Genomic DNA, 13,502 nt, shown 5'->3' on the forward strand with positions numbered 1-13,502 from the left:
TTGGTGGAGGGGAAAGCTGGGCCAAAATATGTGGTGCAGCTGCGGGGGAAATGGGGAGAGAACCGTGACAGTCGCGACGAAGCCGTGTCAAGGAGTGGCTTTGCCGCGAGGAACCGCAAGGTTTCTTGTTGCCCTCGCCCCATTTTTCCGCGGCTTCGCCACTCGTTTTGGCCCTCGTACCCGGCTTTCCGGTGAGCCCACGCAGGCTATTTTTGAAGCAGTAATGTTACGATATTGTTTGAGACTGTACATTTGTTAGGGATACTTCAGTGGCTAGATGTTGTAAATTACAGTTCACTTGATAGAAAAAAACATCCTGTGCAAAGTGTGAATAATGGGACCTGATGGAATAATGGGGTTAGCTAAATAATTTAAAAAATATTATTAACATTTGCATCTTTCTTTTTTTCTTTTTTTTGTCTTGCTCTCCACAATAAATATGAAAAAAAATTTAGCCCATAAAATGCATGTGCTTTAGTAATCTCATTAGGTCAAACACTTCTCAGAAAGCTATTGGTTCTTGTTATTGATGGTTTCTAGATCTGACATTGTGTTTTCAATTGAGTGTATACTAGTCACAGAAAGGTTTTTTTTATTTCTTGTTGGTGATAAAAGAATATCAGAAAAGCATTTTTACATTACATTTTATTGAAATTACGATTTAGCCTTAAAAACTGCATACCGTTTGGATGTGACAACTTATCTTTTGGGCTAACAGTTTATATTAACATTGTACTAAAATAAAATTAATTGATTTATTCAATTCAGTGTATAATTTAACAGCCAAATACAATCATTGCTAAGTATTAATTTGTACTTATGTTACTACTTGTAGTTGTATTAAGCAATTTTGTACTTGTTGCTGTATATTATTTTATAGTCTGAAAATGTTAAAAGGAAATATCCTAGTTTTTAAATACTTGTCGACTTCGCAGTTAGCCGTGTAGACTGCGAGCAGTCTCTCTTTTCCTTGAAAATCCGCGGGGAAGAAAGAGTGAACACGATATTCGAATGTTTTGCCCCTTTCGCGCGTGACTGACCCTCGTGCTTCGAATTTCATGCCTGCTCAGTTTTTTATGCTCTTCCCTTAAGGATTTTCGAGTAAAAAAAAGTGATTGCTTGCAATCTCGTTCCCAGGGTCTCTCCTCCTCTTCCTGTCCCAAGGAGCTCCTTGGGACGGGAAGAGGATGTTGGAAAGCTCGCAGCCTAATAGGCAGGGACATTTTTTTTTTCAACAGCAGTTTTTTTTTTGGCAATTAGATGTAATTCAAGGCCAAACGAAAAGGGATACGTGGAGATAGCGGGTCTTTATCAACAAATTTTACAAGGCACTAGCTTGAATAAACTGATTTCCATGCGTACCTCGATTGTTAGTTATTGAAAATACAATAAGTGCACTAGCATAAGGATATCAATGAAAAAGTAATCATAGCAGAACGCAAAGCACATTTTGAAGTTTCAAAGACAAGGGTGCATTGTTGCAGCGATTGTCTAAAAGTAACTGAGTTGAAGAAAAAAACTACCGAGGTAAATTTTGCAAATAGCTACAAAACTAAGTATTCTTAAGGATGGTGCCTACTTATACAGAAGTATTTTTGTGTGGTTTATGACTATGCGGGAAAAACAGATCTCAGCAGGGGCAAGTGGAATGCAAAAAGAAAATTGGTGGTAACTATGCATTTTATAGAGATAATCAAGCAGAAATAATTTTAAAAAGTTATAAAATACAGAGCAATGTATGGCTTTTTTTTCAACATTGAAGCTTTATTATCTCTGAAAAATGCATGGTTACCCCCAATTTTCTTTTTGGATACTAACAGCTGTCAAGAAAAGGCGCGAAACCGAAATCAGAATCGTTCCATCTGTAGCTGTGAACCCTGCAGGAATGATTCTGATCTGAGTTTCGAGCCTTTTCTCGACGGCTGTCAATCAAAAATGAGGCCAAGCTAAGAAAGCCGGAAAAAAGTCGACATTTTCCTATTTCGATGAAAACGGCGAAAAGCTGAAAAAAATCGGTGAGGGTAAAAGGCGGAATGAGTTTGCGGAATGGTATGTGGAAAGACGTGCGGAATGACATAATTATGCAAAATAAGAATTGCGGAATGACATAATTATGCCAGATACGATTTATGCATAATGACTCACAGAAATACATTAAACTGAAAAAGCGCGTCTTTTTTTGGGCGCCAATTTGCAAATACAGCCTTTTTGTAACCATTCAACCGAAGAATGCATCACAAAAACCCAAACGATGGTATCTTCGAATTCAAACTTTTTTCCTTCGATTCTCATCGCATAGCCGTTGATGCAACATAGCAGCTCGTGGACTTTTATCGTTCGCGAGTGAACACAAGATTTGTAATACATTTAATGTTCTTTAGTCATATTACACGCTTAATCATGGGCAACCGTTAATGTCCGTTCGGCGTTCCGCTTTCGGCTTATACTCATCTACATAGTGCAAAACGTGAGAATATATATTGTGACCCTATTGTGAATACATAATGTTCCCGCCACTCCACGCGTCCAGGCCCTCCACGCCATCACAATACATTTGCATTAAAGAGGTTTGTTTATTTACGTAACCTGGTTTTCCATTCCACACGAGTCGTCCGCCATTACGGGAGATGTATACAACTCAATCGAAGGCTGGTTAAACTTGACATGTTTCAAGCTTTCACAGCGCCTCGCAGGAAAAAGACGTGAGTAAAGAACCGCCTCTGTTTATTTTTGAAACGATTTATGTCACTTGTCGAGGATCATCTGGTTATGACGAATGTGTTGTGGTTCGGTCAATGCTCATTTCCGTTGTTTTACGTTTTATATTAATCAATTTATCATACACAGCCAAACACACACACACACACACACACACACGCAAAAAATAAATAAATAAATGAAAACGAAAATAAAAATTTAACCGCAATCTATACCGCAGAACTCTTTCCCCGTATTTTGACGTGTAGATTTCGGTTTTTTATTTTCGAAGGAAGGATCTTGATGTAACAAAATTGATTAATATAAAACGTAAAACAACGGAAATGAGCATGACCGAACCACAACACATTCGTCATAACCAGATAAATCCTCGACAGGTGATATAAATCGTTTCAAAAATAAACAGAGGCGGTTCTTTACTCACGTCTTTTTCCTGCGAGGCGCTGTGAAAGCTTGAAACATGTCAAGTTTAACCAGCCTTCGATTGAGTTGTATACATCTCCCGTAATGGCGGACGACTCGTGTGGAATGGAAAACCAGGTTACGTAAATAAACAAACCTCTTTAATGCAAATGTATTACAAATCTTGTGTTCACTCGCGAACGATAAAAGTCCAAGAACTGCTGTGTTGCATCAACGGCTATGCCATGAGAATCGAAGGAAAAACGTTTGAATTCGAAGATACCATTGTTTGGGTTTTTGTGATGCATTCTTCGGTTGAAATGGTTACAAAAAGGCTGTATTTGCAAATTGGCGCCCAAAAAAAGGCGCGCTTTTTCAGTTTAATGTATTTCTGTTAGTCATTATGCATAAATCGTATCTGGCATAATTATGTCATTCCGCAATTCTTATTTTGCATAATTATGCCATTCCGCACGTCTTTCCACATTCCATTCCGCAAACTCATTCCATCTTTTACCCTCACCGGAAAAAAATCGAGAAATTTCTTATTTTGGCTTTTTCGTGATAAGTGAAATAGAACAATAGTTGAGAAAATTGACTAAAATAATACCTAAAAAAACTCCACCTTATCTGAGAAAATGTGGCACTTATGTCAAGTTTCATAAACGCGAGTGAAATCAACAAAAAAGGTATCGTATTTTTATTTTGCGTGTAGATCACAAATCAAAAAGGTGATTTTTTTTATGGAAGTTTCCAGTTTCTAGATCCAGGTTTTATTGAAAAGTAGAATTGCCGGAAGCGGTTATTGATCCATAGCCGATAGCCGATTTTTCCGGCTATCAAAATTCTAACACTCTTTTTAAAGTTAAAACTTCCAAAAATCTCCGAACTTTACACATCCTTGGAGACCCAGAAAGAAAGTTTACAAACTTCGTACATCCTCCCAATACAAGGCCCGCGCAAAAATGCAAGGATCAGAACGATGCTTACCGGAAGTTCGCCGCAGTTTTCTCAGAAATGGCCCGGTTACCTGGGTAATTTCTTCGGTACATAGTCCGGCATATACTTCTGTTTCTTTCTGCCCACTTTCTTCTTCTGTCAATAATCGTCCGTTCGAGTTTTATGGAAGCTTCTGACATAAATTAAACAGACTACTGGATATACGGGGATGTACAGATCGTAGTAATCCGCGACTTCGATTCCTAACTAAGGACAGCGCAGCTGCATGGTTTAAAAGAGGCATGCTTCATGCTAACGGCGATGTGTTGGGCGACGAAGGGAGGAAAGCTCTGAATTCCTGTGTGAAGGTCAAGATTTATGGAAGACCAGATAACTTAAAGAAATATGTTTGGGATGTAGCTTTGAGGCGATTAGAGGGATGTTATGCGGGCGAGTATCCGGAGGGAAGGTTAGTGCGTGAAAACCGTCGCTTATATGATTTTCTGAACTCCCGTGAAGATGATACTTCAAGTATGAGTGAGCAGGAGAAACTTTATGACATTATTGATATCCACGATGCACTTGTTGCCTTTGACAATCTGCTTTATGTTGAGAAATACCCAAATCCTGGACCCAGGTATGATGAAATGAAAGAGTTGATTGACAAGAGAAGAGCTGATGTTGAAAGAGAATGCAAGGAAGCTGCTGATAACCCAGATAAACAATGCCAATATTCTTGGATTGTTGCGCAGCGCCGAGTGAGGGATTGCTTTGCTGGAAGCTTTGCCGCGGATAGAGGGTTACTCAAAGATGACTTGAAGTGTAATCCAAATAAGCTTTACAACATTATCGACATTCACGATGCTGTTTTTCATTGGGATGAAACTAGTTTTTTTCGTCATGGTGAGCCCTTTTTGGAAAATGATCCCATCACCTGTGCCACTGGTGGTAATTGTCGCTACTGGTGGGAGCAACACAATTCACAGAAGGATGATATTGAAACAGAATTGAAAGAAGCCAAAGTTTGCACCAACAACAAAATGTTGAGAGAATATTCTCGAGTTGAAGCAGAGAAGCGAGTAAAGGATTGCTATGAAAAGCATCAATTGTTTCACTTTCCTCCAGGTGTTGATGTACTTCCCATTAAAAGAGATAGCAATGGTGAAGTCACTCAAATATATAACATCTTTGACATTGACAAAGCACTTCATCATTTGGATGAGAAAAAAGTGCTTCAGAAATATCCAGATGACGAAGGAGCTGGGTGTGATGAACTGAAGAAGTCAGTTGATGCATGTAGATGTGGAGTAGAAAAGGAATACCAGGAAGCTAAATGTGTGTTACATGAATATTCCAAGAATGAAGTGGAGCAAAAGGTACGAGGTTGCTTTGTCAGTCCATCGCCATTGGACACCAGGGCAATATTTCCTATTAGAGAAGATGAAGTCAGGAAACCAAAAGACAACCAAACTTATGACATTTTTGATATTCACAAAGTGGTTCGGTATTTTGACCAAAGTGTCAGCCATAAAACAATGTCCCTTGATAATTCAAAGCGCTCTGAACTTACTGAATTGGAAAAAGGAGCTCAAGAACAAAGGAATGCTGTCTTCAAAGAGTATGAGGAAGCCAAAAAGCAATTGAATAAATATTCATGGAATGAAGCAGAGCATCGAATCAGGGAGTGCTTTGCAGGCCCTTTCCCAGGCGACTCGAACATATTCTCCACCAAAGAAGAGAAAGATGGGATCCCAGAGATCCAGCAGACCTATGACATTTTTGAAATTAAAAATGCAATTGATCACTTTGATGTGAAAAATTTCCGTGATAAACGCCTAGATGACAAAGATCCTGAGTCTAAACGTAAAAATGAATGGGCAGATGACAAGAGAGATGAAATTGAAAAAGAGTATGCTGAAGCTACAAAGATGATTGAAATTGAGCATGGTTCCGGTTTGATCATTCATGATCACTTTGTAATTACTAATAAGCATGTCATTGAAGATGTACTGAATGATCAAACTAAGAAAGCTAAAACTGAGATACACAGATACTCGCAAAGTGAGATGGAGCAGAAGGTGAAAGATGTGGTGAATGACACAACTAACAAGAATGATGACACTAAGGAGATTTGTATTTCTAATGCAGTCATTGGAGAGCTCCCATGTGAGGTCATCCACCATGATGCAGGTAAAGATTTGGCCTTGCTTTACTGCAGAGAGCTTAACTTAAGAGAAAATGGAGTTTGCCCATTGCAGTTGTCAAACCACTCCTTGTTACCAGGGATGCAAATTCTTGCGTTTGGTTTTCCCATGAGTCACACAGAAGAAACAGCCCTCTTTGTGACTGGGCATGTTTCTGGTTCCAAGAGGACTTTGTCAGGTCACACATTAGCTGTACTGAATTGTTCACTAAATTCTGGTAATTCGGGGGGCCCAATACTGTGTTGGAATGGGGGTCAATTAAACGTGGTAGGAGTTGCAACACAAAAGCACTTCAAAGAGATTTTAACTTTAGAAGAGAGGGCAAAAATTGAAAAAATACGGGAATCTTTGCAAACTAGTTCCATCCCCAGTGTTCGAGATGATGTCCTAAAGTGGGCGACATATAAACAAGGGTCTTATGTTCATGGACCTGATCCTTGCCAGACACCAATGTTTTTGCTGACATTAAAACTGTATGATGCCCTGGAAACACATTCACAGTTTAATTTAAGTAACGCATTACCTGGGGGTTACGTTGTTGAGTTCATCAAAGAATGTCTTGGTAAATACAATGGGGAGGGTAAAGAAAAGTTGGCCGAGGTAGTCATTAAGTTTTAATCAGTGATTAGTGTTTAATTAATGGCTTTCAAACAACCAGGCCCAGGTCTGTAGTCTGTGTAGCTGACAGTAATGTCGGCATGCAAATTTAAGTTTTAACAGCGGAGCCTTTTTCCCATTCCGTTATTTGCTTTGCTGTTCGTTCGCTGACAAAGCTGAAATCTGACAAAGTTTTTCCATTCAAGTGTATACTAGCTCACAGAAGGGAAAAAAGTTTTTATTTTCTTAACAGTAATGAAACAATGTTTCATTCCCTTCTTGGCTTTGCTGCTCATTGGCCCATATATACTGCCAGTTACGCAGGCTAGTAGATCAGTGGCTATGACAAGTGTCGTATCAAGCTCTAAATTGGGCTTTTTCCTTAAAGAGTCTGTGGGTAAAATCCTGACTTTTTCACATTTGAGATTAAAGATTTTTGGACAGAACATTCCCATTGTATTGTTCTTTGTACAAAAATTGCTCTAAGATATTAGTCTTCAGTGGTAAACATAACTTAGTATGTGTTTACAAGCTTTTAAGGAGGAATTCCTAGTTATTTATGCCCCTTAATTTTTTAAGTAGCCTGCGCAGCTGGCGAGTTTGGTGGGGGGGGGGGGGGGAGGGGGAAAGCTGGGCCAAAATGTGTGGTGCAGCTGTGGGGGAAATGGGGAGAGAACCGTGACAGTCGCGGCGAAGCCGTGTCAAGGAGTGGCTTCGCCGCGAGGAACCGCAAGGTTTCTTGTTGCCCTCGCCCCATTTTTCCGCGGCTTCGCCACTCGTTTTGGCCCTCGTACCCGGCTTTCCGGTGAGCCCATGCAGGCTATTTTTGAAGCAGTAATGTTACGGTATTGTTTGAGACTGTACATTTGTTAGGGATACTTCAGTGGCTAGATGTTGTAAATTACAGTTCACTTGATAGAAAAAAACATCCTGTGCAAAGTGTGAATAATGGGACCTGATGGAATAATGGGGTTAGCTAAATAATAATTAACATTCGCATCTTTCTTTTTTCCTTTTTTACTCTTGCTCTCCACAATAAATATGAAAAAAATTGAGCCCAAAAAAGTGCATGTGCTTTTATTTTTATATTTAAGAAGAATGTAGAAGTAATCTCATTAGGTCAAACACTTCTCAGAAAGCTATTGGTTCTTGTTATTGATGGTTTCTAGATCTGACATTGTTTTTTCAATTGAGTGTATACCAGTCACAGAAAGGTTTTTTTTATTTCTTGTTGGTGATAAAAGAATATCAGAAAAGCATTCTTACATTACATTTTATTGAAATTACGATTTAGCCTTAAAAACTGCATACCGTTTGGATGTGACAACTTATCTTTTGGGCTAACAGTTTATATTAACGTTGTCCTAAAATAAAATTAATTAATTTATTCAATTCAGTGTATAATTTAACAGCCAAATACAATCATTGCTAAGTATTAATTTGTACTTATATTACTAATTGTAGTTGTATTAAGCAAGTTTGTACTTGTTGCTGTATATTATTTTATAGTCAAAATATTAAAAGGAAATATCTTAGTTTTAATACTTGTCGACTTCGCAGTTAGTAGTCAGTAGACTGTGAGCAGTCTCTCTTTTCCTTGAAAATCCGCGGGGAAGAAAGAGTGTGAAATGTTTCTCAAAATCGTTTCTCATCAGAAGAAAGAGTGAACACAATATTTGAATGTTTTGCCCCTTTCGTGCGTGACTGACCCTCGTGCTTCGAATTTCATACCTGCTCAGTTTTTTATGCTCTTCAATTCCCTCGTGGATTTTCGAGTAAAAAAAAAAAAACTGCTCGCAATCTCGTTCCCAGGGTCTCCTCCTCCTCCTGTCCCAAGGAGCTTCTTAGGACGCAGTTTTTTTTTTTTTGCAATTAGATGTAATTCAAGGCCAAACGAAAACAAATTTTACAAGGCACTAGCTTGAATAAACTGATTTCCATGCGTACCTCGATTGTTAGTTATTGAAAATACAATAAGTGCACTAGCATAAGGATATCAGTGAAAAAGTAATCACAGCAGAACGCAAAGCACATTTTGAAGTTTCAAAGACAAGGGCGCATTGTTGCAGCGATTGTCTAAAAGTAACTGAGTTGAAGAAAAAAACTACCGAGGTAAATTTTGCAAATAGCTACAAAACTAAGTATTCTTAAGGATGGTGCCTACTTTTACAGAAGTATTTTTGTGTTGTTTATGACTATGCGGGAAAAACAGATCTCAGCAGGGGCAAGTGGAATGCAAAAAGAAAATTGGTGGTAACTATGCATTTTATAGAGATAATTAAGCAGAAATAATTTTAAAAAGTTATAAAATACCAAGCAATGTATGGCTTTTTTTTCAACATTGAAGCTTTATTATCTCTGAAAAATGCATGGTTACCCCCAATTTTCTTTTTGGATACTAACAGCTGTCAAGAAAAGGCGCGAAACTCAGATCAGAATCGTTCCATCTGTAGCTGTGAACCCTGTAGGAATGATTCTGATATGAGCCGGTTTCGAGCCTTTTCTTGACCGCTGTCAATAAAGGAGGGCAAGCTAAGAAAGCCGGAAAAACATTTTTCTATTTCGATGAAAACGGCGAAAAGATGAAAAAACTCGAGAAATTTCTTATTTTGGCTTTTTCGTGATGAGTGAAATAGAACAATAACTTGAGAAAATTGACTTAAGTAATATCTGGGAGAAATCCCCAAAAAACTCCACCTTATCTGAGAAAATGTAGCACTTATGTCAAGTTTCATAAACGCGAGTGAAATCAACAAAAAAGGTATCGTATTTTTATTTTGCGTGTAGATCACAAATCAAAAAGGTGATTTTTTTTTTGTGGAAGTTTCCATGCAGTTTCTAGATCCAGGTTTTATTGAAAAGTAGAATTGCCGGAAGCGGTTATTGATCCATAGCCGATAGCCGATTTTTCCGGCTATCAAAATTCTAACACTCTTTTTAAAGTTAAAACTTCCAAAAATCTCCGAACTTTCTTTCAGAAGTTGCTTACACATCCTTGGAGAGCCAGAAAGAAAGTTTACAAACTTCGTACATCCTCCCAATACAAGGCCCGCGCAAAAATGCAAGGATCAGAACGATGCTTACCGGAAGTTCGCCGCAGTTTTCTCAGAAATGGCCCGGTTACCTGGGTAATTTCTTCGGTACATAATCCAGTATATACTTAGCCTCTTCCAGGCGTTTAGTTGGGGCGCAACGCGAAAAAAGGCGCGCGAAAAAATAATGAAAAAGCGCGCGAAGGGAAGCGCTTTTTCATTATTTTTTGGCGCGCCTTTTTTGGCGCTGCGCCCCAACTAATTGAACGCCTGGAAGAGGCTAGTACATACTTCTGTTTCTTTCTGCCCACTTTCTTCTTCTGTCAATAATCGTCCGTTCGAGTTTTATGGAAGCTTCTGGCATAAATTAAACAGACTACTGGATATACGGGGATGTACAGATCGTAGTAATCCGCGACTTCGATTCCTAACTAAGGACAGCGCAGCTGCATGGTTTAAAAGAGGCATGCTTCATGCTAACGGCGATGTGTTGGGCGACGAAGGGAGGAAAGCTCTGAATTCCTGTGTGAAGGTCAAGATTTATGGAAGACCAGATAACTTAAAGAAATATGTTTGGCAGGTAGCTTTGAGGCGATTAGAGGGATGTTATGCGGGCGAGTATCCGGAGGGAAGGTTAGTGCGTGAAAACCGTCGCTTATATGATTTTCTGAACTCCCGTGAAGATGATACTTCAAGTATGAGTGAGCAGGAGAAACTTTATGACATCATTGATATCCACGATGCACTTGTTGCCTTTGACAACCTGCTTTATGTTAAGAAATACCCAAATCCTGGACCCAGGTATGATGAAATGAAAGAGTTGATTAACAAGAGGAGAGCTGATGTTGAAAGAGAATGCAAGGAAGCTGCTGATAACCCTGATAAGCAATGCCAATATTCCTGGCTTGTTGCGCAGCGCCGGGTGAGGGATTGCTTTGCTGGAAGCTTTGCCGGGGATAGAGGGTTACTCCAAGATGACTTGAAGTGTAATCCAAATAAGCTTTACAACATCATCGACATTCATGATGCTGTTTTTCATTGGGATGAAACTAGTTTTTTTTGTCATAATGATCTCTTTTTGGAAAATGATCTCATCACCTGTGCCAGTGGTGGTAATTGTCGCTACTGGTGGGAGCAACACAATTCACAGAAGGATGATATTGAAACAGAATTGAAAGAAGCCAAAGTTTGCACCAACAACAAAATGTTGAGAGAATATTCTCGAGTTGAAGCAGAGAAGCGAGTAAAGGATTGCTATGAAAAGCATCAATTGTTTCACTTTCCTCCAGGTGTTGATGTACTTCCCATTAAAAGAGATAGCAATGGTGAAGTCACTCAAATATATAACATCTTTGACATTGACAAAGCACTTCATCATTTGGATGAGAAAAAAGTGCTTCAGAAATATCCAGAAAATGAAGGAGCTGGGTGTGATGAACTGAAGAAGTCAATTGCTGCAAGTAGATGTGGAGTAGAAAAGGAATACCAGGAAGCTAAATGTGTGTTACATGAATATTCCAAGAGTGATGTGGAGCAAATGGTACGAGGTTGCTTTGTCAGTCCATCATCATTGGACACCAGGGCAATATTTCCTATTAGAGAAGATGAAGTCAGGAAACCAAAAGACAACCAAACTTATGACATTTTTGATATTCACAAAGTGGTTCGGTATTTTGACCAAAGTGTCAGCCATAAAACAATGTCCCTTGATAATTCAAAGCGCTCTGAACTTACTGAATTGGAAAAAGGAGCTCAAGAACAAAGGAATGCTGTCTTCAAAGAGTATGAGGAAGCCAAAAAGCAATTGAATAAATATTCATGGAATGAAGCAGAGCATCGAATCAGGGAGTGCTTTGCAGGCCCTTTCCCAGGCGACTCGAACATATTCTCCACCAAAGAAGAGAAAGATGGGATCCCAGAGATCCAGCAGACCTATGACATTTTTGAAATTAAAAATGCAATTGATCACTTTGATGTGAAAAATTTCCGTGATAAACGCCTAGATGACAAAGATCCTGAGTCTAAACGTAAAAATGAATGGGCAGATGACAAGAGAGATGAAATTGAAAAAGAGTATGCTGAAGCTACAAAGATGATTGAAATTGAGCATGGTTCCGGTTTGATCATTCATGATCACTTTGTAATTACTAATAAGCATGTCATTGAAGATGTACTGAATGATCAAACTAAGAAAGCTAAAACTGAGATACACAGATACTCGCAAAGTGAGATGGAGCAGAAGGTGAAAGATGTGGTGAATGACACAACTAACAAGAATGATGACACTAAGGAGATTTGTATTTCTAATGCAGTCATTGGAGAGCTCCCATGTGAGGTCATCCACCATGATGCAGGTAAAGATTTGGCCTTGCTTTACTGCAGAGAGCTTAACTTAAGAGAAAATGGAGTTTGCCCATTGCAGTTGTCAAACCACTCCTTGTTACCAGGGATGCAAATTCTTGCGTTTGGTTTTCCCATGAGTCACACAGAAGAAACAGCCCTCTTTGTGACTGGGCATGTTTCTGGTTCCAAGAGGACTTTGTCAGGTCACACATTAGCTGTACTGAATTGTTCACTAAATTCTGGTAATTCGGGGGGCCCAATACTGTGTTGGAATGGGGGTCAATTAAACGTGGTAGGAGTTGCAACACAAAAGCACTTCAAAGAGATTTTAACTTTAGAAGAGAGGGCAAAAATTGAAAAAATACGGGAATCTTTGCAAACTAGTTCCATCCCCAGTGTTCGAGATGATGTCCTAAAGTGGGCGACATATAAACAAGGGTCTTATGTTCATGGACCTGATCCTCGCCAGACACCAATGTTTTTGCTGACATTAAAACTGTATGATGCCCTGGAAACACATTCACAGTTTAATTTAAGTAACGCATTACCTGGGGGTTACGTTGTTGAGTTCATCAAAGAATGTCTTGGTAAATACAATGGGGAGGGTAAAGAAAAGTTGGCCGAGGTAGTCATTAAGTTTTAATCAGTGATTAGTGTTTAATTAATGGCTTTCAAACAACCAGGCCCAGGTCTGTAGTCTGTGTAGCTGACAGTACTGTCGGCATGCAAATTTAAGTTTTAACAGCGGAGCCTTTTTCCCATTCCGTTATTTGCTTTGCTGTTCGTTCGCTGACAAAGCTGAAATCTGACAAAGTTTTTCCATTCAAGTGTATACTAGCTCACAGAAGGGAAAAAAGTTTTTATTTTCTTAACAGTAATGAAACAATGTTTCATTCCCTTCTTGGCTTTGCTGCTCATTGGCCCATATATACTGCCAGTTACGCAGGCTAGTAGATCAGTGGCTATGACAAGTGTCGTATCAAGCTCTAAATTGGGCTTTTTCCTTAAAGAGTCTGTGGGTAAAATCCTGACTTTTTCACATTTGAGATTAAAGATTTTTGGACAGAACATTCCCATTGTATTGTTCTTTGTACAAAAATTGCTCTAAGATATTAGTCTTCAGTGGTAAACATAACTTAGTATGTGTTTACAAGCTTTTAAGGAGGAATTCCTAGTTATTTATGCCCCTTAATTTTTTAAGTAGCCTGCGCAGCTGGCGAGTTTGGTGGGGGTGGGGGGGGGGGGGAAAAGCTGGGCCAAAATGTGT

At 39.1% G+C, this 13,502-nt stretch overlaps 3 protein-coding genes across 4 annotated transcripts in view; all 3 read left to right on the plus strand.

Moving 5' to 3' along the window:
• The window catches only part of LOC146456933 (spliceosome-associated protein CWC27 homolog), a 157,353-nt gene that overhangs the window by 111,256 nt on the left and 32,595 nt on the right, over positions 1 to 13,502 (plus strand). The window lies entirely within an intron of this gene.
• Positions 4,180 to 7,465, plus strand: LOC146456942 (uncharacterized). The gene has a single exon (XM_085092559.1). The coding sequence runs from the start codon at positions 4,362 to 4,364 to the stop codon at positions 6,879 to 6,881; it is 2,520 nt and encodes an 839-aa protein (XP_084948685.1). The 5' UTR covers positions 4,180 to 4,361; the 3' UTR covers positions 6,882 to 7,465.
• LOC146456943 (uncharacterized) lies at positions 10,204 to 13,448 on the plus strand. The gene has a single exon (XM_085092571.1). The coding sequence runs from the start codon at positions 10,359 to 10,361 to the stop codon at positions 12,876 to 12,878; it is 2,520 nt and encodes an 839-aa protein (XP_084948697.1). The 5' UTR covers positions 10,204 to 10,358; the 3' UTR covers positions 12,879 to 13,448.

This window comes from Pavona decussata, unplaced genomic scaffold (genome assembly GCF_977016875.1).
Source record: "Pavona decussata unplaced genomic scaffold, jaPavDecu1.1 SCAFFOLD_253, whole genome shotgun sequence".
Lineage (NCBI taxonomy): Eukaryota > Metazoa > Cnidaria > Anthozoa > Scleractinia > Agariciidae > Pavona > Pavona decussata.

Excerpts from the sequence above, each read along its gene's own strand:
- LOC146456942 (XM_085092559.1), top strand. The coding sequence starts at position 4,362 with ATGCTTCATGCTAACGGCGATGTGTTGGGCGACGAAGGGAGGAAAGCT.
- LOC146456943 (XM_085092571.1), top strand. The coding sequence starts at position 10,359 with ATGCTTCATGCTAACGGCGATGTGTTGGGCGACGAAGGGAGGAAAGCT.